The following is a 26,058-nucleotide window of genomic DNA, read 5'->3' as shown; positions in this document are numbered from 1 at the left end:
AAAAAATGTTTATGGTCTCAGATATGCCATTTTATGGTATTTGTTCTTCATAATAATACTATTGCGGTTATGTATTGCAATATTTTTAAAATGTTTAAATGAAGGTCCACAAAATAAAAAAAATAGGATATAATTTATATGTAAAGTATAAGTACAACAATTTAAAGGATTAGTTCACTTTAAAAAAAAAAAAAAATGCTGATCATTTACTCACCCCGATGTCATCCAAGATATCCATGTCTTTCTTTCTTCAGTCAAAAAGAAATGTAGGTTTTTGAGGAAAACATTTCAGGATTTTTCTACACAGAATGGACTTCAATAGCAATCATCTATCCCAATGTTCAAAAGAAGGTTCAAATGTCCGTCTCAATGCAGCTTCAAAGTCTCTACATTAAAAAAAAAAATCGGTCATTTAAAAAAAAAAAAAAAAAAGTATATACTTTTTACCCACAATTGTTCATCTTGTGCTGGTCTGCGACGCGCCACATATTACGTAATCATGTTGGAAAGGTCACGAAAAAAAAAAAGAATAATAATAAAAATAAATAAAAAATAAAGATGTCGGAAGATTTTGAAGTTGGAGGAGAAAATGAGATGGAGTTTTTCACCCTTCCCTACTTTTTTGAACCAGAGAACACAGACAAATAACTTAGATAGATGACGTGAACGTGACCTTTCCAGCGTGATTACGTAATGCGTGGCGCGTCGCAGACCAGCACAAGACAAACAATTGTGGTAAAAAGTGAATCCTTTTTTTTTTTTTTATGGCCAATCGTTTCGCTAGATAAGACCCTTATTTCTTGACTGGGATCGTGTAGAGACTTTGAAGCTGCATTGAGACGGACATTTGAACCTTCTTTTGAACATTGGGATAGATGGTTGCCATTGAAGTCCATTCTGTGTAGAAAAATCCTGGAATGTTTTCCTCAAAAACTCTAAATTTCTTTTCAACTGAAGAAAGAAAGAGATGGATATCTTGGATGACATCGGGGTGAGTAAATAAGCTATTTTTTTTCTGAAAGTGAACTAATCCTTTAAGTATAATAATAAATTAAACACATAAAATCTATATACATTATTTATGAATAAACATAAACAAAAGCGGTCAAAAAGTTTAAAACAAACAGTCAACATATTATAGATATGCACCAGTACTTCCACAAATCCCAAAGGAATTCAGGGTTTTTTCTCACATTTGATGTAATAACATGAATTTACCATTAAAGGGATAGTTTACCCAAACATGTAAATCCTGTCATTAATTACTCACCCTCGTGTTGTTCCAAACCCGTAAGCCCTTTCGTTCATCTTTAAGAACACAAATGAAGATCTTTTTCTCATTTTCTTTCCCTCCATTTACAGCTACACAACTTCCACTTTGACCCTTCAAAAAGTTCATAAAGAGATCGTAAAACTAATCCATATGAATTGAGCAGTTTAGTCCAACTTTTCTGAAGAGACACGATCACTTTATATGATGAACAGATTGAATTTAGACTTTATTCACATATAAACATTGATCAGCAAACATAAACAGAAGCTCAACCAAACCTACCTCGAACGTGCTGCGTAACACAAGAGAATAAAAACAAAACAAAAAAAACATATAGACTAAACCGCTCAATTCATATAGATTAGTTTTATGATCTCTTTATGAACTTTTTGAAGCGTCAAAGTTGTAGTTGCGTAGCTGTAAATGGAGGGACAGAGATCGCTCAGATTTCATCAAAAAGATCTTCATTTGTGTTCTTAACTATGAACGAAAGTCTTACGGGTTTGGAACGACATTAGGGAGAGTAATTAATGACAGAATTTTCATTTTTGTGTGAACAATCCCTTTAAGATACTTCCGTAAAGATCCTTTACCATGGTCACTCAATCGCCATGTGAGAGGGCTATCTCAAAGCCACTTATTTAAAATAGTTGTCATTGTCTGCATCAACAAGAGATGGACAATGTCTTTATGGTTTTCAAGAGAGGGGGGCAAAGTCTTTCTTAAATGCACTTTTGTGACAGCTGCCATTTGAATCAAAATAATTCAACCACAAAATACTAGCAATAGTTGTGCAGTTCATCCACAGTGTGATTAGCCCCTATAAAAGATTAACCAGTGGCCTGTGGTGCTGCCCAATGCAGGGTATCCAATGGTTTGTTAACAAACCCCATTGGCAGTGGACTGTTAAATAATATAACAGGCAGTTTCTGCAGCTTCCTGGCCTAATTTTGGTCGAACCTAGCCTAGAGTCTTATTGAATAGATCTGTCACAAATACAAGCACTGAACCAAACTGAGCTAGTTGGATATGAACGAGTGTCATCACATCTCAACATCACAAGCCACTGGAGTCACACCAGGCCAGAAAGGCTGTCTCACAGTGGAGCTCAAACTCAGAAGACTGGCTGATGCCACCGAGAGTTGTGAAACTAGAGGTCTGGTTGATCTTTGGTCACATATCCAGTGGTCTTTAATGTTCCGATCATAACACAGACATCTCAGACCCATCAAATATAAATATTACTTATCAGGGCTGAACACTGTGTTTTGCTGTCTCCGAGAATACTCTTTGACAGTTACTTTTGTGGTCTTTTAGCTCTGGAAAGTGGCATAAATTTGTGACCGTTGGCCTAAATTCATCCCAGCTCTTGATATTTCATGAAGGACTGTGAAAGAGATGACCTAATCAGAAATAGAGGCGCCTAAAATGTCAAAGTGACAGTCTGGGTAACATTTACGGCATTAAACGTCATGCTTACTGTAGGAACTGAAGCTTTAGTACTTAGAAACGGAGGTGTAAAAACTACAGGGAAACAACAAAAGGATGTGATGTCCACATTTTACTCAAAAGCCAAAGTATATCCAGTCAAAAATGAATGCGAAAGTGAAATAAATAATATTTATGTATTTTTTGCATGCCGTTTGCATTATTAGATTGTGTGTTAGCATCCAGCTAAATATAGTACCTTAAAATTCACTGTCATAACGTGTCTCATCATACACTTAAAATATGATTTGTTTGCGGTTTAAACACTTGGAAAAAAATTAAAAATCTTGACATTTCCTTCCAGCTATTTTGCCTGTTGGGTCTCCACTCTCCACTGTAAGCACAATTCAAACACAATTTTTTTCTTTTATGTCTTTTTTTTGACAGACGCTGTCAGAAGACTTTAACCTGTATTAACCCAGAATGGTATTTTTAGGCATATGTAGACATACATAGGTGAAATATTCATAATACTACATACTTTTCACTCCTTACAATTTCATACAAAGTGTAATTTTCAATATATGAAATCATAAAATTGTATTTATTTATACATTTAATATTATTTAGGCTATTTTATATATAACCTAAAAATATTTAGTTTCAATAGTACGGAGTAAACACAATTCACAAAATGATACTTAGGTATTACACAGCATTACTCATGTACTTTGCCCCTTACTTCAAGAAAGTGCAAGAAACGTTAACTTAGAGCATTTACCCTGACCAACTGCCTACTTTATTATAACATCCTGTGTTTCTCTTTTATACATTTCATACAGTGCTGCATGACCTTGTCAAAAGCTTGTGGGTCTTAAAAATCGACTTTCTTTCATCTGATGGCCTTGTCGGGGTGATTCTCTATGAACTGACACAGCCATTGTCAGTTCAGCTCAGCAACAACATTTCACTATTTTGACTTTTTAATCATGCAATGGTGAAAAGTAGTGAATGAAAAACATTTTCAATAAAAACATTTAAAATCAGCGACCCACTGCCACTGATGTAGTGGTTCACATTAAGACTTTCATGTTTCAGAGTCAAGGAAATGCTTCTTGACTTTTTATTTCACATTTCTAAGAAAATAATTGTGCACATTCTGTGTGCTCAAGTGCAATAATTATAGAAAGCAACTGATAACTTATACAATATTTATTTGATGAAATTGAAATTGATATACTGATACTGTATATTAATGCCATAAACAACCTTGCAAACCAGCAAATCAGCCATTTTTTGTCTCATTTATTGGATAGTTTTGGAAGTGAAAAAATAATAATATTCTTACTCATATCTTGATTCATCAGTTTCATTATCAAATATCATCTGGCTTACCTCAAAGTGTAAAGTATTTTCCCATCATTCCATATTCTAAGTAGCTGATTTGGTGTAGTAATCCAATGTGAATCTGCGCTCTTGGAATTTCTGAAGATCGTGTCCGGTAGCCAAATGAGTCCAACCATATTACTGTTCAAAGTCAATATTTTCATAGTGCTGTTATATCTGAGCCGGCTGTCCGTCCATGTCTGTGCAAAAATGATGTCAATCTGGTACTCCTGTGGAAATAAAAAAAGGTCATGTATCAAGAAAGATGAATGACATGTTGACTTAATATCCTATATATTGAAGCTCTTATAGTGATCACTTTTAAACCATAAATACGTCGCTATTCTTGTTGTTTGAATATTGACAATTGAACCCAGTTTAATACAACCTGGCCTTAAAGGTATTCTTTAGCACTCTCTTAACACATTTCCACTGTGTTTCATTCCTAAACAGCTGTAGAAACACAGAGCCATACAGTAGCAATCTGAATTCCTAGAACCAGCTCTTAAATTAATGCCAGAATTATTCAGTATTCAGTGATGGAGCACCGCTGATCCCAATGTGGTTTGGATGGAAGACAGAGTCAGCTTTGAGATACTTTAACAAGGATTATGAGGTTCTGGCACTGTACAAGCTGGCAGTCGGAGCCACAGGAATTGAATGTGGGGAAAGACACATAATCACACCTCATGGTCCACAAACTTTCAGGGATTTCTTAGGCTTTATAAACAATCCCAGCAGTTGTGTAGATACCCTCAAAGGCTGCTGCATACTTGAGTACATGGTTAAATACTGCATCGGACCCATGCAACCTGTGAGGGAAAAAATGCCTAATCACATTTGTTAAAACCACAGGGTTAGAGCCATCTGATACTTCATATATTTTCAGTAGTGTGTTTTGGAGGGCAAGAGGTCAGGATTTACTGAGCAGGAAATGTAAAGGATGGATATTTTTTAACACCGCTGAAAGGGGCTAGTCAACAACAATTAAACATAAACTAAATGAGGCCAGAGTTTTTTGAAAGCTTAACCGCCGTTTCATAAATGCTCTTTGCCATTACAGTCTGAATTAGCCTCCAAAAAGGGGTAATTTTGAAATCAGATCATACCATTAATATATTAATTATGGTACATTAAATCTTGTGCTAGTTTTTGTTGTTGTTGTGCTTTTTACTGTCAGAATGAAAGCTGTAAAATACATAATAGGGTTAACCAGAGACTAATTGAGGATGTGCATTTGATCCGTCCTATAATGTTGTTTATTTGTAAATGTCTCACTGATATATAACCCTAACGCAGAATTTGTCAGAGCTTGAATGCAGAAGTTTGACAGGGTCTCTGAGGTGTAAGAGTCACTGCATCTGAAATGGTGCATAAATAGCTCAAAATCAATTTCCATTTCAAACACTTGCCACGATTAGAACTATTCTGTGGAAGCAGTCCAATCAAAATATGTGCCTACGCGTCATTGTGTGTGTGTGAATGTGTATTTGAAAAAGACCCATCTTCTTTGGAGTGATTTGAGGTAGGAAGACTAATGGCCTCATTATCTATTCCAGCTTTGATGTCTGAATCCAGCCCTATAAACATCCAGCTAATTTACTCCAGCCGTTTCAACCGTCCAGCCGTGACCCCACTAAAGTCTACACAAACCTTCACACAAATCTGATCAATGTGACCTGTGCTAACTCAGTAAATGCAAGATAACTGGAGGCATCTGTGCACTACATGACAGAGACTTCCTTAAAATGTCAGCATAGTGAATACAAAACTCAATGACTTGAATGTTTGAATACATTGAAAAAGAGCTCTTAATGTTTCTTAATGTTTCTTAATGTTTTCAAACTGGGGTCAGCAGATCCACAGAAGGGAAAAAGGTGGCGTGAGGGGGGTGCAGAGCGTTTCAGAGGGAATATTTTTAAAATAAAAATGCACTAAATAATCATCCATAATATTTCATATTTTTATTACATATTTTTCATCTTTCGTTTAAGGGAAATAATAATGAAAAAAATATTTTATTCTATTTAACAAACATCTCATTTCTCTGTATACTTGCAATGTACATATACTTTGAAGAAGCGTTTGTATTTGATATGAAGATGATGTTTGCTGTATCTTTCTGGAGAGTTTTTCATCGTGTTTGTTGCCTTCAGCTTGCTCATTGGGGGCTGTAAGGCAATATTCTCAGTAAAGCTGCTTTGGAACAGTATTTAGTGGGAAAAGCGCTATGACATGATTCTCTCTGTGTATAAAATACAACATTGCTCTAAAAAAAAGATACACTTCCAACTTAATACACACTTAATAATTGTTTTGGCTTTAGGACTGTGACAGGGCAGCCAATTATTTTATTTTGCCAACAACACATCTTTTAAGACAGAAAAGTCACACAGAAAAGGGGGTTTTACTCATTAAAACATAGTGTATATTTTTCTATACAGTTGTACAGGAAAATATGAGTGTATATTCCGTTATATTTTAGGAAGAAGGGAGATCAGAAGAAGAGATCATTATATTTAGGGGTCCTTGACATCAAAAAAGTTTGAAATCTCTGTTTTAGTGGCACCTCCTCTTTTATTATGACTCTAAACTGATTGTCCCCCTTCATAATTAATGGTGGTTGTCACCCTCCAACCCCACGTACCTGCGCCGGCCTGACAGTCATTTGACCTTTTGCTATCTCTCCCCAAAGGTGGGTCTCTTCATTATAATACCAGTCTCATTTATCACAAGTCAGTGGGCATGAGAGCAGTCAGGCCATAATTGTGACCTTTAATTCCAGAAGCTAAAGGGAGTTCAGAGGTAGGCGGAAAAGAACATCACTTCAGGTCTAATCGCCATCCAAGTGAAAATGTGTTGAGCGTCAGAATAAACAGAACTAATCTGAGCTGATTCCATTACATCTGGACAAAAACAATGTACAGACAACAGAGAAAGAGTTTGTTTGTTCAAAAAGAAGCCTGGAGTCAAGCTGTTGCCATTTTTGTAATCCACAAAGTAAAATTAACTTTGTTCTGTTCAACGGAGAGATTATGAATGATCCCATATAATGAAATGAGTGTAAACATTTTCTTGTTGTTCGAGAGTTCTAGACTGTCACAGTCTGTGTGCTGTGACAATCTGTTATATTAATTAGGTTTTTGGAGTGCTGCTTCAAAGCTGCGGGCAAGCATCAAACGCTGGGGGAAAAAAAATTATGTTTTACAGTATTGAGTGTGCACTCTAAGCTGATGCCGATGCGGGGGAGATTGAAAGATTCTTCACTGCAGTGATAAACAAGGAATTACATCGCCCAAAACATTAGTAAACAGGACACACACAATAAAAGCCGTGCAAAATTCCCACGGTCTAAGAAATAAATGGTGGAATGTGGCAACGGGTCTGTTTGTGTCCCACTGGATGTCCTTATCGCAAGGCAAGCCCTCACATACCTTACTAAGTCTCACATTTACTCAGCAGGGTTGGCAGTTTGTGGATTGAAATAATTTTGTTTTTAACAGTCTGCCATTGTTTGATTTCACCAGACTTGTTTTTGTCTGGATAATCCGTCGGGACTGCTGTGGGAAGGCTAATGTGTGGAGAATGCATATAAAATCAAGGTTCCTGCTTTGTGGTTCACTGCAATGGAAAGACTCATTTAATGAATAAGAGACAAAACAATTCATTTCCCCTTCCTTAGAGGTCCTGACAGACAAATGTATGTCAGTGGTTGTATATCATCACATTCATTAGCTGCTGGTTTCAATGTAGATGCTGATTCAAAGGATAATAACCATTGTCTACATTTGCACTCCAGTTAGAACGACTGCTAGTGCTATAGGTCTACTTTAGCCATGAGCTAAATGTCAATGCACAATGTATGCACTTTCGAGCAGTAATTCACCCAGAAATGAAAATTCTGCTATTATTTACTCACCCTGATGTCATTCCAACAATATATGCTGCTATTTTCATTTTCAGTGGAACAACAGTAGAAACCTTTTTAATGATTTATGCTATTTTTTTGCCAAACAACGACAGTTCATAGTGACCACAGGGGTTCTTTCATAGAGCTTTTATGTTGTTTTTCTCAAGAACTGTTTATTTAAAAACACATGAAAACACATGTGTCTGTGTGTGTGTGTTTATATGTTTTATGAGGACAGAAATTTGTATAAAGACATGGGTATTACACTGGTATTACAAGTGGTTTATGAGGACATTTCCTGAGTCCTGATAATTAAAATGGCTTAAAAAACATGCTAAACTATGTTTTATTAAAAATTTAAAAATGCTGAAAGTTTTCTGTGATGGGTAGGTTTAGGGGTAAGGTAGAGGGGGATAGAATATACAGTTTGTACAGTATAAAAAAAAATATTACGCCTTAATGGAATGTCCCCATATTGATAGGAATACCAGTGTGTGTGATGAAATTACTTAATCATGGAGATTTTTCTTACCATGTGACCATTTATTTACCATGTTTATTTAAGGTTGCCACCTAAAAATCTGGCAAGGGGCAACAGATGAAAACTTGGAACAAATAACACTATATAGGTTTGGAATGTCATGAGGGTAATGACAGAACATTATTTTTTTTGAGAACTCTTGTGGGCAGCAGAATGGCTTAATGTTTGTGTAGTCCAATAAAGCCTAATCATTTTTATAAGCAATAACCATAGTTTACATCAGTATTACTCATTATTTAGTATGCGAAACCACCCTCAGCTCTCAAAGAACATATCATTTGATAACGGTTTTCCACAAAAAAAGAACCTATTTTTACCCAGTAAAGTGTCGTAACCCCAAGGGACGTTTCCTGCACCTGTGTACTCGCCTTCATAAAGCTTCATTCGAAAATATTCTTTGAAAGTATTTCAGGGTGGAAATATTGTCATATGAAATTTCTGAAGGGCTAGTAGGAATATCACTCATTACAGTAAATTGTCTGGCCCCGGCTCTTGTGAGTAAGGAATCATTTTCTGCTCCGGTTCCTGTCCTGTCCACAGATGACCTGCATACAGATTCGTGATTTCCCTGAGCAGAGCGGCTCCCTCAGCTGTTGAGATCAGGATGAGTGAGTTAATTCCACCACGCCTGACAGGCACATCACGTCATTTGTGGTAATGACATCTCCCTGCTCCGCTGTCCCGCGCACACACACTCTCACCTTTGATTTGTGTGTGAGAGCCACACAGTATCAGATTCATCAGGCCCCTTCTCCTCCCATAGCTCTAATTAAATTCCTTGTGCCATTTATCATCTGAGAAAGAGAATATATAAATAAAGGCCTGTTGAATGAATGATAAAACAGGCCGAGGCAGAGTTATGCAAGCTCTGGAGCATTCACGTCCAGGGGGATGGTATGGAGCAGCATTAAATAAATATGGCATTTAGCCATGACACGTCCACAGGGGATTGGCCCGCAGGAAATACAGCGCAGTGAGTCTGGGTCTGAGGTGCTCCAAAGTGTTGAAAAGAGTTCATTCTTTCTTGCCAATTTTAATCAGGATATTCAGAGAATGCTAGTCTGTGTAACTATCCGTCATGTGCCCAGTAACTAATATGTAAAAAGAAACTGCGAAGACAACCAAAAAGTGCAATTAGAGGCAGAATTATCAACTGAATTACATTCATTAACAATGAGCATGTTGCTGCAAAGTCTAACAAGAACAGATGAAACTGTAAAGTAAGAATCAGGGGTCAAAGTTTTGAACCAGCGTCTATTTCCCCATTGACAGCCATTTGAATACAGCCAAAACATTATGAATGCAGTTGTGTATTTATCCATTTTTTTGTTTTGTTAAAATGGATATTATTTAAGACGCATATTTGCTGTGTATTTCACAAGAACTTTATCTTCCAAATACAAATTTCACAAAAAAAAAATAATAATCCAATGTTACACACTTAATCTGCACGACGTGATGTTGAATGATGCTTGTTCACACATGACAGAGATCAGGTGTTCTGTGTTGTACTGAGACATTATATTATCTTTACGCAGATCTAAAAAAGACTGGAGCTTTAAGAGAACAATCTTAATTCACAGCCAACTCCGTAAAGACCCAAACATGATTGGCATTCATCCACTGAAATGGCAAGTTATGTTAAAAAGGAACTCTTCTCGATACAAAAAAAAGGAAAGAATAAAGAATACATTCTCAAAGCACAAACTCTCAAAGGAATTGTACTTTTGTGCTACACTTTCCCATTTAATTAAATATACATTTTATCCACCTAATTACACAAATGTTTCCTACTGTTATTGTCAGCACAGCTTCAATGAGTTCTTCCTTTATGTTAATAAAGATGCAGTTAAGCAAGATGTCTCCTTGTTTTTGAACAGTATATTACTGTATGGTATTTTATATAATTGTAATTCTAAAAAGCAGACCATAGAACTATTACTAACATTTAGCTAATCTTAAAATTACAAACTCAGTAATATAATGCTAGAGAAATTCCATTAAAAACAGCATAAAGATATTTGCATTCATTTATACAGCAACTTCTGAACCTGAGAAATGAGTTAAGGAAATAACAATGTATTCTCAGGAGGCTTGAGTAAACTCTTTAGATTAGTCAGTGGAAAAGTTCTGTTTCCATCTGAGCTGCAGATCTGTGTGTCGTCTCATGAGGACACCATGGACTCCAAGGAACCGCATTTATATTACAGAGTCAACAAACTTGTAAAATGGTAACTTTAAACCACCGAGAAACCAATGTTAATATGTAACATTTCCTCACGGTGTTGACAGCATCAGCAACATTGGTGCGAATTGCAATGAGGAATGGTTTTTGCTAACACAGTCTCACCCCAAAACGTCACATACTGACGGGTCTTGACCATACGGCAACATACGACGAAAAGGGTACCCTTTAACGTCCATGTGTGACGATTCGGGTATGGTTGGGTTTAGGTATGCGTTAGGGTACCGCTAGGAGGCGCTGCTGGTGCGCTTATGTCTGCGTCTCATATTGACGTTATAGGGGTACCCTTTTCGTCGTATGTTGACGTATGGTCAAGACCCGTCAGTATATGACGTTTTGGGGTGAGACCGGGCTGTTTTTGCTGGCTAAGGTAATAAGTTGTGCTTGTTAGTTTGACTAAGCATGGTTTTAAAATAATCATAACAGTTCAAGAGGGGTGCTAAGAAAAAAAGGTTACACTTTATTTTAAGGTGACATAGTTACATTGTACTTTCTTAAATAAGTAGCTACTGATTTGTACTTACTATAGAGTTACAGTTAAGGTTTGGTTTAGGGTTAGTTACTTGTAATTATGCATAATTTATTACTATAGTAAACATAATGTGTAACTACATCAGCTTAAAATAAAGTGTTGTAAAAAAAAGTGCATCAATAACTACAATACCCAGCATATTGTATTTTACTCATTTAATTTTCCATTTTCCCTTAAATTATACATTTACAATGTCACATTGTAAAGTGTGTGTGTGTGCACAGTTATTAAGCATGGTATCAATTCCGCTGAATATCTTTATTATTATATTATCAGTCCTTTGACTCAATAACGTTTATTGAAACTTAAAAACGTTTTGTCGACTGCAACATATCGTCTGTATTGTATGTATTTGAACCCAGGCGTTGAACTTTTAACTTGACAGCGCGAGAAAATGAAAAGCAGACGAGGCACAACCTTAATACAGTCTATGAGCGCCACAGTTAAAGACGCTGTTAGTTTAACGCATTAGCATGTATGTTAAAATCGAAAACAACATTTGCCCTTTTTCATCACCACTACACTAGGGTGAACAAAGTCCAAGAATTTATATAAATTATGGCCACTGTTGATGAGGAGCTTAATATGATCGCTATTGGCTATTCCCAGTACCTGAACGTGCAATTGACTCCTCCCCCATCAAAACCATTGTTTATAGGCACATTAAAGCATTTATTAAACCTTATTTTATTTTTTGACACAGAGTAAAAAACAGGAAAATCATTAGGGAATCTTTAGGGGGCTGGCAGCCACCACTGGAGCTGGATTGGTGTTATAGTGTGCATTTTTAATAACCACAACCATTTATATCATGTGGAGTGAGTTCCACAAAGATGTTATACTCTCAAAGAAAAAACAGTCACTTTTCATCCTCTTGAGACAATGCTAATTAACACTTATCATCCCCTATGGCCTAATAATGGAGCTTGCTGTTTTTGTCCTCATTGAAACGCTGCAAATTTACCTCCTGGTGAAAGTCTCTAGTTAAAGACATTTCTGTGAACTGTTCTGCATTCGATTTTTATCCAATTAAAAGAAAGTAGGATGACCTTGTGAACATTTTGAATTTCAGAAACAGGCCTGGTCTTTTTTTGTTCATGTTTTAAAGGGATAGTTCACCCAACAAAGAAATCCCTGTCATCATTTGCTCACTCTCATGTGAAACTTTTACAATGAGTTGGGGATTTGAACTTTTAAGCTTCAAAAAGGATGGAAAAGTCACAGTAAATGTATCATAAAAGTAGTACAAATGACTCATGTAGACTTGTAATACGATTATATTATATAAGATAAGATAAGCCTTTATTGTCTCTCATTGGAGAAGTTCGTCTTGGGCATTTGAGAGAACAAAGCGTCACATTACGTGTTACACACACCAACACACAGTTAACCTACACAGAACATGCTCATAAATGATCCCATCCAGTACTTCACTTCCCATCAACAACCACATCACAATAGCTTCTGTATTGCACAATACCCAATTGCATACTATCAACTATAACATAGCACATATATAAGAGTCAAGTTACTTTTATCAAGTTATAAGATAGCTTTTGTGTGAGGAATTTGAGAATATTTATCGAGTCAGTGAGATTTGCCTGATTTGTGAATTTAGGTTGGTCTTGTGAACTGGATTGATTGAAAATATCACATTCAAAAGATCATAAACATTGCTACTTTTCTCTTTTTACTTTTTTTGGGGTATTTTTGTCACACAAAGTTATTGTATGACTTCAAAAGGCTTTGAATATAGCACACGAGTCGAAAAGACCACTTTTATGGTGCTTTTTTTTTGGAGCTTGAAAGCCCTAGTCCTCATTCATTAAATCAATAATTTCATTATATTGATGTGTGTCCAGGATACTCTTCAAAAATGACATGAGAATGAGTAAATAATGACAGGATCTTCCTTTTCAGGTGATCTAAAGCTTTACATAAGACTCGGAATAGACACAAAGTAGTTGTGAATAGCGCTCAAAGAAAAAGCCAGTTTCACTGTAGGAATTCCCTCTTGGAGAAAACTCCTTTCAGATTCATGTACTTTCCAGTGAAGCGAAAAAGTGCTTACAGTGCTTTTTACTCCAACTCATTTCTCACCCCTCCCTCTGTCCTCCATGTACACTCTTCTCATTCCTCTCCCTTCCTGCCTCACCTCCCCGCTCTTGCACACGCTCATTCACATTCCTGTCCGTGCCCGTCTCAAGCACTCACCTTTACACCCACAGTAATCTTTGTTCCTCCCTCTCTCTCGCTCTTCTTTCCATCATTTCATCTCTCTTCGCATTCAAACTCACCATCTAACTCAGGTGCTTACCCGGTACTTCAAAACTCAAACCCTCTATTTCACACCCTCTCGAAAGAGAAATAGAGGCCGTGATGTTCTCCAGCAGGCAGCCTTCCCAAAGGTGTGAAAAGTGTCATTTTTCTCTGATCATCTTTGCCCACCCAGACCAAGTGACAGCTAAGAGGGCCACTGACTTGTGGAGAAATGTTGGCAGTGCTCATGATTATTCCGCAGAATTCTGCGGGGTCAACCTCGGCCCCCGAAAGAGGGTTGCATATGCTCGCTGGCAGAGCTGGAGGCACGTGCTGCTGCCCTCATTACAGACACCCCAGGGTTATTTTATCGATGGGAATTACAGGGTTTTCCAGCCTAACTGAGACGGCTAAATAGGTTACGGCTCTAAGCTAGAGGCAAAGCCATGAACTCGATCTAAACATTCCATGCTGCTTTCTTCTTAATCTTTCAGATAGCTAAAGATCACCCTGCAGTGTTCACATACACAAACTCTATCCTACCTCTGTACCATGCTGTTAATATCACAACTTCCCTGAAGCCACATATAAATGAGTGAACACATTTGCCCCAACATCACAATCCTGCTTTTTATGATGCATCCTGGCCCGGTCTATATAAATGACGGGATTTCTCATCGCGCACTAAACTGCCAGCGGGCGGTGAAGCCACCTGACCCAACCAGCGTTTGAGCGGCGTTACGGACTTACAGCAACACAATGGCCTAAAATCACCCGATTTGCAGCATATCAGTCGCGAATGAATAGTTTTTAAGATATGCACCTACGTTAATTGAAACATTATCCGTAATGTTAATGGGCAGGATAAGCGATATATAGAAATTGTTGAGATGGTGTGTGTGTCCACTCCACACTGCAGACACAGGTAACTGACATAACACAAAATAGATTTCTTTATTTACGTAATTATGCAGAAAATATTATTTATCTGGGATTATTAGCATACAATTTCAATATACATTAAATATTGCAATACATACAATACTATACTACATTAAAAAGGTTTACAATGCATCATCTTGCTTCGGAGCGACACCCAAAAAAATAAAGATGCTTGATAATAGAATAAAATACTTGGAAAAAAAGCTTCATGTCTTTAATTTACATTTAATTATATTATAATTATACTTTTAATTCACCATTTAACCAACGTTTATGTCGTTATCTTTACAGCTTCAAAATACATGCTGTTAATGAAAACACCTAAACAGTATTATAACAGTATTATATAACACAACGTAATTACATAACCACAGTGAATAACTGCAATGACGAATTAAGTTGCATGCACATGCCTTACAAAGCAAAATCTGTATTCAGATTTCAAAAGAATCATTAAGGCATTTATAATACAAATGTTGAGGTGTCTCGTTCGTCAGCTGATCTGATATTCACTGTAATGAAGATGAATGTAACTTTTAATAAGCAGAGGAAATTCCAGACTTTAAAACAAATAACCATTTCAATGTTTAGTACATACATTGAATGTACATTCATACATTGTCTATATGAATCTAGTCCATGCTTTCTATTCATCTGTGCACTATTAAAGCAAGGAATCCATTGAAAAGGTTTCCATTAAAGTGTTAGACAAGCAAAAAGGTCACCACTAACCTTATGTGAGAGAGTCGCACTTTAATTAAAAAGATCATATCATAAATGACATCTAAATAGCACAAATGGAACACACAAAGATATACACACTCTGGAGGTGGTTTATCATTAACAGACCATTAAATCACAAGTGCGTGGTCAAACATATTAAACAACTCAATATATTAAGCTGTCATTATAATATATGATGCAACCTTAAGCCTATGTAATTATGTTGGGGAAGCTACCTTGAAACTATAAGCTATACTCACAATTAAATGACAGTCAAGAAACAAAATAGTTAACTACAATAGAAGTTATGAACGTATAACAACACTGAAACTCTTCAAAGGGCGAGTTCTACATATAATTTAATCAGATCTGTATTTCCGTGACACCAAAACAAAAGTTTTTGAATGAATTAACTCAATTAGGGGTGACTGCTGACTGCACTTCAAAACACAGTGTATGCTAAATTCAACAATACGCTAAAATACAGCCTAATTTACAGTATATAACAGAGATTGAAAAAAGTTATACGAATGAACGAACGATTTACTAGAATGAATCAGACTCTCAAGGCTACAGAGAGGACCGTTCAGGAGAGAGCATCTGAAAAGCCTCGGGTCAGTGGGCTGTGCAGTAGTGTGCTGGTTGACATTAAAAAGTGATGGAGCATTTAGTCATCCAACTTATTGGAAAATGTAGCTTATTACTGAAAGAAGCTACACCAAAATGTGCCCTGTACTTGAGGCTCTAGTGGTAAACTAAATGCATTTTGCAGAAGAACATTGTTTTGGTTGTGCATTGGCTGTGTGTGACTGTGTGGATGAATATGGTTATGCTACTGCTCATAAAACATTCACTACAAGGCTTAAGAAATACAACTAGTTTTGATGGAAAGGATCTCCATGTTAACTTTCTTGCTCGTTGTGACAACTAACCTACGCCACTCCCACACCATACAGGCGTCAAAGGACGAATGACGCTATTCCCGCATGTACGCAATTTCCCACGAAAACCATCCAGTTGGGTCTAAAATATTAAATCTTTAAATAGTGAATTTACCATAGTGAATCAAGTAGAGGTGGCCGAAATACACAACTCCATTACTTGAGTAAAAGTGTAGATAACATATTACTCCGTTACAAGTGAAAGTTGTAAAGGCAGATTTTTACTTAAGCAAAAGTACAGAAGTACTTGCTTTTAAAAGTACTTAAGTATCAAAAGTAAATTAAATTTTTTATGTCAACGCATGTTTTATTATTGTTGTATGAATGCACACTGTGTCATCATGCCATGGCGGTTTAAGACAGTCAGTGATGCTCCATCCGACATGCTAGCACTACCTTGAACTCATTTCAATACTTGTTTAAAAGTTACAAAACTCTCTTCAAAATCGAAATCGTAATAGAAAAGAAAGGTTTCAATGTGTACATTGTTTAATTGTGTTATACAATGTGTTTATTTGACAAGATTATGCTAAAACATATTTCTGAAAGGACTTCAGTTAACGTTGTTAGCACAACGTTTTTGTAGGCTAACTAACGTCATTGTCGAACCTTACCTATGTGTTAGCGGTGTATCCACAAGGCTATGGCAAATCCTAAAAAAATTATTTGACCGAGGCCATACTGAAACTTTAGCTATAAAAGCACAGACAATTTCCATATCAAGCTTTCACCAAAAATCAAATGTTGATATAACTCAATATGCTTGCAGGTTGGACGGCGAGTTTTTGAAGGTTGTTATATAGTTTGTTTTGGGCAAACAAAGCAAACATTTAAAACGAAACAAATCTTTAATATTTTTAAAAAACTGAAACATACTTTCTAAGTATGGTCATGGGTGCGTGCACTGTGCCGAGGAACCGTCTTCTTCCATTTTGCCATCAACAAAAGTGAAAAGTATGACATTTGTCTTTCAAATGTACTGAAGTTAAAGTCATACGTTTCCAGAAAAAAAAAAAAAAACTCAAGTAAAGTACAAATACTCAAAAAGTGTACTTAAGTAGTTCTCAAGTAAATGTTCTTCGTTACTGCCCACCTGTGGAATCAGGGTAAGACACATTTTTGAAGAAGGATTGATGATAAGAAGAATAATGATGGAAGAATGATTGACTCATTATTTAAATTTAGTTAATTTTGAACAACAACAAGAAACAAAAAAAGTTGCATAGTACCTTTAAGATAGTAGAGTCACTTTTTATTATATTTTCTCTCCCTGACACATTTATCTGGCCTATCTTTGTGAACACAAATGTAATAAATCCGAATGCTGCTAGAGAATGGCCTGAATACCTTGTTAGCAGTCCATCTGTGCTGTAATTACTAAATTCCTGATGAGCTTCTATGATTTGTAGAATGCAGTGAACAAGCACAGGAATTTCATCCACGGAGGAATGTTCTGGTCCTGCATCTCACTTTCCCATCATTGTGTCCTGTGCTCTTTGATAGTTTCCTGTAATAAACTGATTTACTGCAGCGGCAGATTACATACGAAAGGCAGTCATCCCCCTTCTCACTGCATTGTTCAGGAGAAAATTAAATGGGAGAATGGGAGAGACCACAAAAAAAATTGAGTATGTTTAATCTGAAAAGAAATTGAGGGCGCACAAGGTTAACCAGGCCACAGCACATGCACAAATAGATTTGCTGTTGTAAAAATCAGAGAGCACAGATCCCCATGACTATTGAGCCACATTCAGTCTTCAAAATAATCCAGAGACTTTGTACCCACAGCATTTTACATGATGCTTGCTCTTGTTGCTTTATGTCATGTCAACATCTAAGCTTAATATTCATGGAAAGAACTGGGTAAAATCCGCTTACAAAGTGATTAAACATTTTAAAACGAGGTAGACAAAGCAGATACATTTCATAGAAAGATAAATATAATATTTTTATGCAAACTTGAGATAAAATTCTGTTTACCAGTTGACACAACCAAACATCCCTCTGAGAGCCTTCAGAACAAATTGCTGTCTGGCAACATTAAAAGCAGTTCAATAAAGTTTATTTCAACAGCAGCAATATGGAATTTCTTCATCCTTTAATAAAAAGAGTCTGGTATGATTTCATGTGTAAATGAGATTTTAAAAGCTTGCAATTATTGGATAAGGCACAGAACAGCCACATGGTCAATATTGAAAAATAACCCAGACAGAGTAAATATAATAATTAACTAATTTGAATTACCTCATTCATTAAAGATCAACTTAATAAATGAACATGCAATAATGATATTAGTTAAAATAATTGTAATATGTGAGAATAAATATATGTAACTACAATATATTCCTATGCAGGAAATTGGATTCAAGTGACAAATCATACCACAGACCAACCAGAATCAAGTACTCCAGAGAGTAGAGTATTAAATATAGCCATGATGTAAATGTAAGGTGAACTCATACCAACCGTAAAATCATAAATCAAAGCAGCGATTCAAAATAACAGGAAACACTTAATGGATAAAATAGGAAACATTTGATGGATGACTGTATGTGCAGCACGACTTGAAATGAGCTAAAGTGGAAGGCCAATCAATTCTCTAAGGGTCACCAATTTGCAACTCATTTGGGCCTAAATGGCTCACAACTACAGCCAAGTTCATTTAAAAAAAATGTTCTGTGCATGAATATCGAGTTCAACTTCAAGCTACCTCATTATGCCAAACAAATGAGAAGGTATGGAGCTCAGCGCACTTAGAGACATCACTGCTTACATCGTCGCTGTGCTACTTCATCAGACTCGAGGAGAATATGCATCTCCATATCAAATGGCAGGTGCACAATTTAAGCTTTGATTTTCTGCCACATCCTACGTCATCGCGCGTCGTGTCCTACTGTAACCGAGCCTAATTTCAAACAGGAAAGCTGTGTCTTCATTGCATTGTCTGTACAACAGCAATGTTGGGGGTTTGAACAGATCCCGTTTAAGGCGAGATCAAAGGGAATAGTGTCTTAGCGTTCACACTCTGTTTGTAAGACAGAGAGTGTTGGGACTTACCAACAGCTCTGGGATGTTTTCCTTTTTGTATTTGATCATGTTTGCTATACCATTATGCTGTTGTTTGAGCACTGGTGCTTTTGCTAAATGTTTCTTTTTCTTTTATCATGTTGTTGTGTCACACTCCAGGCTAACTCTCAGACTCCCCCAACTTCAGTATAAACGAAGGAAAAAGTTTTCTGGGACAATCTTGCTGAATCAGCCAGATCCACCTAAAGCTGCAGAGAGGACTCACATGGGAACACTCCTCGTGACCTTCCCAACCCGAAATGTACTGAAATAGCCAGATGTGAAAATTTGTTAATATATGCATCATCATTTGCTGCTGTATGACAGTGGTGTGTATATTAATCCCACGGCTGAGATAAAGTGAGCTCTGCTGCCCTGCGAGAGATGCCTCTATTTCATATCCTGTATTTTCCGTGTACAGTTCTAGATTAATGGCCTACTTTCTTCAGCATACTTCAGTGTTTTTCCACCAAACTCATCTCGTTTGTTTAGGCACTTTCAGAACACATTTTAAAAAGTTGTTTGTGTGTATGTGTGTGTGTGGTCTACATACAGTGCACTAGAAACGTTTGGAAACACCCTATAGGTTTTATGGACAATATCAGCATAAAAAGTCATCATTTCATAAATGCGTTTGGAAAAGCATAATTTTCTTCTTGATTACATAATACACATACTTTTTTGGCAGCTGTGATGATGATTCATAGATTACAGGTTTCTTTAGTGATGATTATTGGGTCAGCATACCATAATTCCTAGTTAATTCCTGGTTGCACTTTATTTTACAGTACGTGCATGTATGTATTTACAGCGTTCTTACCTAAGAAAGTACTATAAGGCAACTACATGGGTTAATGTTACAATTAAGGGTAGGTTCAGGGTTAGTACCTAGTTATTACATAGTTACACAGTTATTAATACATGTGGAACAGGACTGTAAAATAAGATGCTACCTAATTCCTAGTTAAGATTATACATAACATTTTAGCTCTCATGGTAAACTCATAGTTTATGTAGCTCTAGTATTTTTCTCTGTTTTCAGTTTAAAATATTTTTTAATTAATAAAATTTGTTTTAATAGTTATTAGTTTGTTTTGTGTTCTAATCAATGCAAAGACGATTTATGCCGACATTGTCCAAAACTTCACTCTGCCAAGGGTGTTTCCAAACATTTAGTCAGAACGAGTCAGATCAAGATTTGGAAGATGAAAATGGGTTAAGAACGAATAGCTTCATTCAAGCCATCGAACTAATCTCGTCTAATTTTTCTTTGACTTAGTTTCTTTTCTTTTCCGTTGAGAGTCTCAAGTTAAGTTTTGCAACGAAGTTGACTCAACGACTCTCTTTAAATGCCTCAAAACTTCAAGCTTCAGTCACGAGAAAGATTCTGCTTTCCATTAATCTGCCAACACACCGATGTGTTTGGCTTCCCAAGAAAGACGTCACTCCAGACGTGACAAGACCATGAGCGAATCAACGAACCGGGAAGCCCCTTTTCAAGCCAAAGACGTTAACTAAGGGAATCCCCAAAGACAAACGCAAGTCTCCAGACTCTTAGCTGAACAGGTGCATTGATATGAAATTTAATAACCCTGCCTAAGAAACATTGGAAGGGTTAAATTAATGATTGATGGTTTGTTCAGCTCAGGTTTTACAAAGTGCATACATTGCTAGAAACTTGGGATTTCATCATTTCACTCCTCAAACTCATTCTTTCCTCACTTTCTTTCTCCCTTTGAGCTAAATTGACCTGTTTCCCTTACATAATAAAAAGTAAGCATCTCAGTAACAATAAAAGAACACTGGATTGGATCAATGAAACCACAAGGAGGTTGTGTCAGGAACAGGTTCTGACCACATTCGACAAAGATAGGAATACTAATGTGGTTTTGTTTTCTACATTCAACTATATACAATTATTTGTGAGTCAGCACTAATACTTATTACACATTAAAGCTACACTGTGTAATTTTTTAAGTTGATTCTTAGCTAAAGTCACTTTGTTCTTTAAAAATTATATGTGCTCATTAATGTATAATTACTTCTACCAACTAATCAAGTATTCTCGTAAGCGTAGAATCTGCCATTTATAATACATACGGGTGAGCTGCTCGAATGCCGGAAGCCATGTTGCGCCTCCATCTTGAAAATACATTAGCCAAAAAGGGCGTTTTTACACCCAGTGGCACCGTGACGAACGCGACGGGGAGATTACTCGCGACTGCCGGCAGATTTGAAATAACACGGCCACCGAAGGAGTTAAAATGCCCTCGGAATGGGAGGGGCTAGAAAGTAATATTCAGTTGGTAGTCATGCACAATTTCACCGCTAGATGGGAGTAATTCCTAAACAGTGTAGCTTTAATCATCATGCTCTATCTTTATTTGTCAATAAAGCAATGTGGCATGTTCATGGATTTTTTATTTATTCTGCTTTCGCAACTTAAGACAATTTTTGTTTAACAGACACTGTGGTCGATTTAATTAATAAATATTAGTGATTTTGTGTGCACTACTTGCAATGTCTGCATTGGATTAATTGCTACTGCATTATCATTCTCATTTGCAACTCACTTTGGAAAAAAAACTGGAAACATGCAAGACTCCTTGCTAAAGTAAAAATCACGCAACAACCTGAATTATTCCACAGGACTACACTCATCACTTATTTATCTCCCCAAATCCTTATTGACGTGTCTCTCCAGGTCTGTTCTTGCAGGGGTGCTTAAAAACTGTATTTTGAACCAGTGTATGGAAATGTATGGCTAACCTCAATTTTATACAGGTCAGTGCAATTCTATCTATTTGATCACTACTGGAGTAGTTGCATTGGAACACAAAGTGGAAATGCAATCCAGAAAAAAGATTATGCAAAAAATATTTTGATATGAAGTACACACTTGTTTTGCTAAACATCCACCTGCAGTAGAGCTAATTGTGTATACAAGTAGTGCAATGCACAATGTCATTTGCATGACTAGGGGTGTCTCTGCATCAGTGTACGCGTGGGAGATGACGGGGGCCGGTGATAGATAATGGACAATTTGATTCGTAAGGGAAAATGTCTTGTGTGATAAGCCGGCCAATTTGTCACATGAAAAAGCGCAGAGAGAACACAAGAGTGATGAAAAGCACTCATAGTGATCAATACATTTTCAAAACAGGGACATCTATATAGATGGTGGACGTGATTTTACCTATACAGCATGTTCCTGGATCAACTTCTTTTTGATCTTAGTTGATCCTGGAACAACATTCCAAACAACCAATCGGATTTGAGGGACAAGTTTAGGCTTAACCAAGGTTTGGTGGCTCTTCATTACTATTCACCCATCATTTCCCTCTGATTTTAGGTATTAAAGGGGTGGTTGATTATGATTTCCCTTTTCTAACTTTAGTTAGTGTGTAATTTTGCTTATTGAGCATAAACAACATCTGCAAAGTAACGAAGCTCAAAGTTCAAAGCAAAGGGAGATATTTGCATTTAAAGAAATTGCTTTTTAAGGACTATCTTAGAAGAAAAGGTTCTATATAGAACCTTAAAAGGTTCTATAGGCGCTTCGTATTTGGAACCCCTAAAAGGTTCTACACTCTTAGAAAAAAAGGCCATAGGGTTCTTTACTCAACTCCAAAGAACCTTTTATGCTAAAAAGGTTCTATAATGACAAGAAAGAACACTTTTGGTTCTTAAAAACCCTTAAAAAGGGTTCTGTATATAGAACCTTTTAGGGGTTCCAAATACGAAGCGCCTATAGAACCTTTTAAGGTTCTATATAGAACCTTTTCTTCTAAGAGTGTACAACAAACGGCTGGTAGGGACTACACGACATTCCTCCTGGGTTAGTGACATCACCAACCCTAGAATTTACATAAACCCCGCCCCCGGAACACGATTTATAGATTATCATGACAGAATATGCTAATCAATGACTAGAAGATAACTACTCATCAGCTACATAAATTCATCAACTGACCATTCAGGAATGTCCTGTTGCTCTACATGTTGTCACTTCTTTTCGAGTGCATGTCTGTGTGAAGTAAAAGGGCACAAACTATTTAAGCTCCGCCCCCTGTGCTGGGAGCAGCAGCTCATTTGCATTTAAAGGGACAGACACAAAACGGTGCGTTTTTGCTCACCCTCAAAAAGTGACAACTTTAACATGCTATATAAAGATATCTGTGGGGTATCTTGAGCTAAAACTTCACATACACACTCGGGGGACATCAAAGGCTAATTTTACATCTTGTGAAAAAGGCATTATACCACCCCTTTAAAGGGTTAGGTTTATCCATGTATTATGGCGCTATTCCACTGCATGGTACGGTACGGCTCTGCTTACTTTGTGGCGCTTTTCCACTGCATGGTACGGTACAGTACGGCTCGCTTTAAATGGTACCACATCTGTTGAGGTTCCAAGCTTGCCGTACAGATACTAAAATGTCACGTGAAAACACTACAGATCACTGATTGGTCAGAGAGAATCATCAACAAACCCGCTGGATTTAAATAGTCAGAAACAGCCATCGCAGTATTGTTTGTTCGCACAATTTTTATTAAACGACTTGCTTGAAAAAATTAAAAATAAACGTAAAAAAAATGGTCAGAAGACGAGGTGCAGACGTTCCTCTCGTTATATTGCGCATATTGCGACCAGGAATTAAAACGTTTTTCAGCAACTTTAACGAGCAGTCTATAATCCCACCCACTTTGAAGCGGTACTAAACTGCAGTGGAAAAGCAAAGCAGAGCCGAGCCGAATCGTACCACGCAGTGGAAAAGCAAAGCGAGCAGAGCCGAGCCGAGTCGTACCACGCAGTGGATAAGCGCCATTAGTGAAGACACATACTGTACAGTATTGCTTTGCTGTGTCAATCAGTGCAACAGCCAACCAATGGATGAGTAGGTGGAAATCAAACCGTCTGTTGGGCTAAAGCAGAAAACAGCTGTGGCACAGCTAATTAATAAAAGCAATTATATACTGACCTTGGATTGCAATAATCATTGGATGGTTTACGGTGTAATGAAGTGAACTGAGTTATGATGAGTTTTGAAGGCTTTTTGAGTTGTACTAGGTGCATTCATATGCTCATGGAATGATAATGGTGTTTTGTTAAGTGCTCTTCATGTTTAGAGTCATCGTGCAGGTGCAACTATCAGCCCACGTTTGTATTTCTATTAAAGCAAAGACAGTGAAGAGAGAGAGAGAGAGAGAGAGAGAGAGAGAGAGAGAGAGAGAGAGAGAGAGAGAGAGAGAGAGAGAGAGAGAGAGAAACCCCCCCAAAACCAATATTATTCAGTGTGCTCCCACAGATGACCTATAAAGCTGATTATTTTGCTAACTATTGGGCCATTTTTATATACATAAAACTACATAGATTTAAAATCACTGTTACTGTCTCTGTTTAGTGAGGGAAAACTTTCCTCAAATAAAAAAAAAAAATACTTCAGGTTTATACGTATATAATATCTGTGGCATGTGCTCAGTTTCCACAGAAAACAAATTAACTGCATTGAAGAATTTACAATGGAAGCATTTTTTTTACAAGCTATCATCAATTTGTCTCTTTTTCCGATATGACAACTGACAATGTTTATGACAATTCCTTAAAGCTACTCTGTCATAATATTGACAACAAAACCTTAGCATGCTCTTTATATTTTCCATTTAAATTACATAATGCCTTCCTTCTATTCAGCTTCCTTCTAGCATCAAAAGTGATTGAAACGGGATTCCTGCCAGTATCTCTAGTTTATAAACGGATGCTAAAATCATAACTCAATGAATTATGTAAAAATCACAATGGGTAGTTGCCAAATGCATATTAATATCATAAATTGTTTGCCTTCATTAGTTCTTTTAAATGGCCCTGCAGTGTGACAAATGAATTCACAAAAGCGCACATATCCCATGATGAATCTCAACAAATATGAGGTCATAAAAATACCCAGCAATAAAATTACACTTTGATAAATGCGGTTTAAAGTTTTGGATGTAGTTTATCAAGTCACACCTTTCACAGTACTCGTAAACGAATAGGCTATACCCAGATGACCTAATTCCGGAGAGATTCTAAAGTGTACATACGATGGACACTCAACTATCCCATGAGGCCGCGGGAGAGAATTTATCAATGTTAGTGAATTGATGTAACTGACACTGGTAGGTCACATGATAACATGGCGAATGTTGTACATCTGGATTACATTCATACTACACAAATTCATTCTATACAGAACATACTTTTTTAATGGTCGAGAAGTAATTACTTTTTCAAAATAAGTACCCATTCAAAAGAGCATGTGATTTCAGACACAGTCATAGGGCCCTATCTTGCACCCAGCGCAATTGACTTTGTACACTGACGCATGTATCATTCCCTCCACAGACGCACGTCGGTAAATTAGGGAATGAACTTGCGCTCGCGGGGATGGTTCGGCGAAAAGAGGAGGCGTGTTCTGGCGCAAAAGTTCCCTGGTGCTATTTTGCAGTTTTAGAAAACAATTCCGCCACTGACCAGGAAAAACCCAGTTTAAAGACAGTGGCGCGTTAGTCATATGGTATTTTTAGGGCGCATGCTTGGCCATTATGTAGCATGTGAACAACGCGCATACACTTTGATTCTCTAATATAAACAGACGCAGCAGTTTTCATTTTTGCAAATCATACATTATTACAAGGAAAAATATTAACACACGAGGGAAATCATTGTTGTGTCCGTGAAGATGTGAAACAAAGACCCGCCCACAAAGTTACTTGCGCTTTGACACTTGCGTTTCAGATCGTTAAAATAGGGCCCATAGTATAAAAAAAAA

General features: G+C 36.9%; 1 protein-coding gene across 1 annotated transcript in view; it reads right to left on the bottom strand.

Moving 5' to 3' along the window:
* gabrg3 (gamma-aminobutyric acid type A receptor subunit gamma3) overlaps positions 1-26,058 on the bottom strand; it is a 106,364-nt gene that overhangs the window by 30,377 nt on the left and 49,929 nt on the right. Inside the window, exon 4 of the mRNA XM_079628822.1 lies at positions 4,097-4,317. Within this exon, the coding sequence (XP_079484948.1) occupies positions 4,097-4,317 (221 nt within the window). The remainder of the gene's footprint in view (positions 1-4,096; positions 4,318-26,058) is intronic.

The sequence above is a fragment of the Phoxinus phoxinus genome, assembly GCF_949152265.1.
Source record: "Phoxinus phoxinus genome assembly, chromosome: 11".
Lineage (NCBI taxonomy): Eukaryota > Metazoa > Chordata > Actinopteri > Cypriniformes > Leuciscidae > Phoxinus > Phoxinus phoxinus.
Note: the sequence above shows the minus strand (reverse complement) of the source record. Positions and strands in the feature narration are given on the sequence as shown.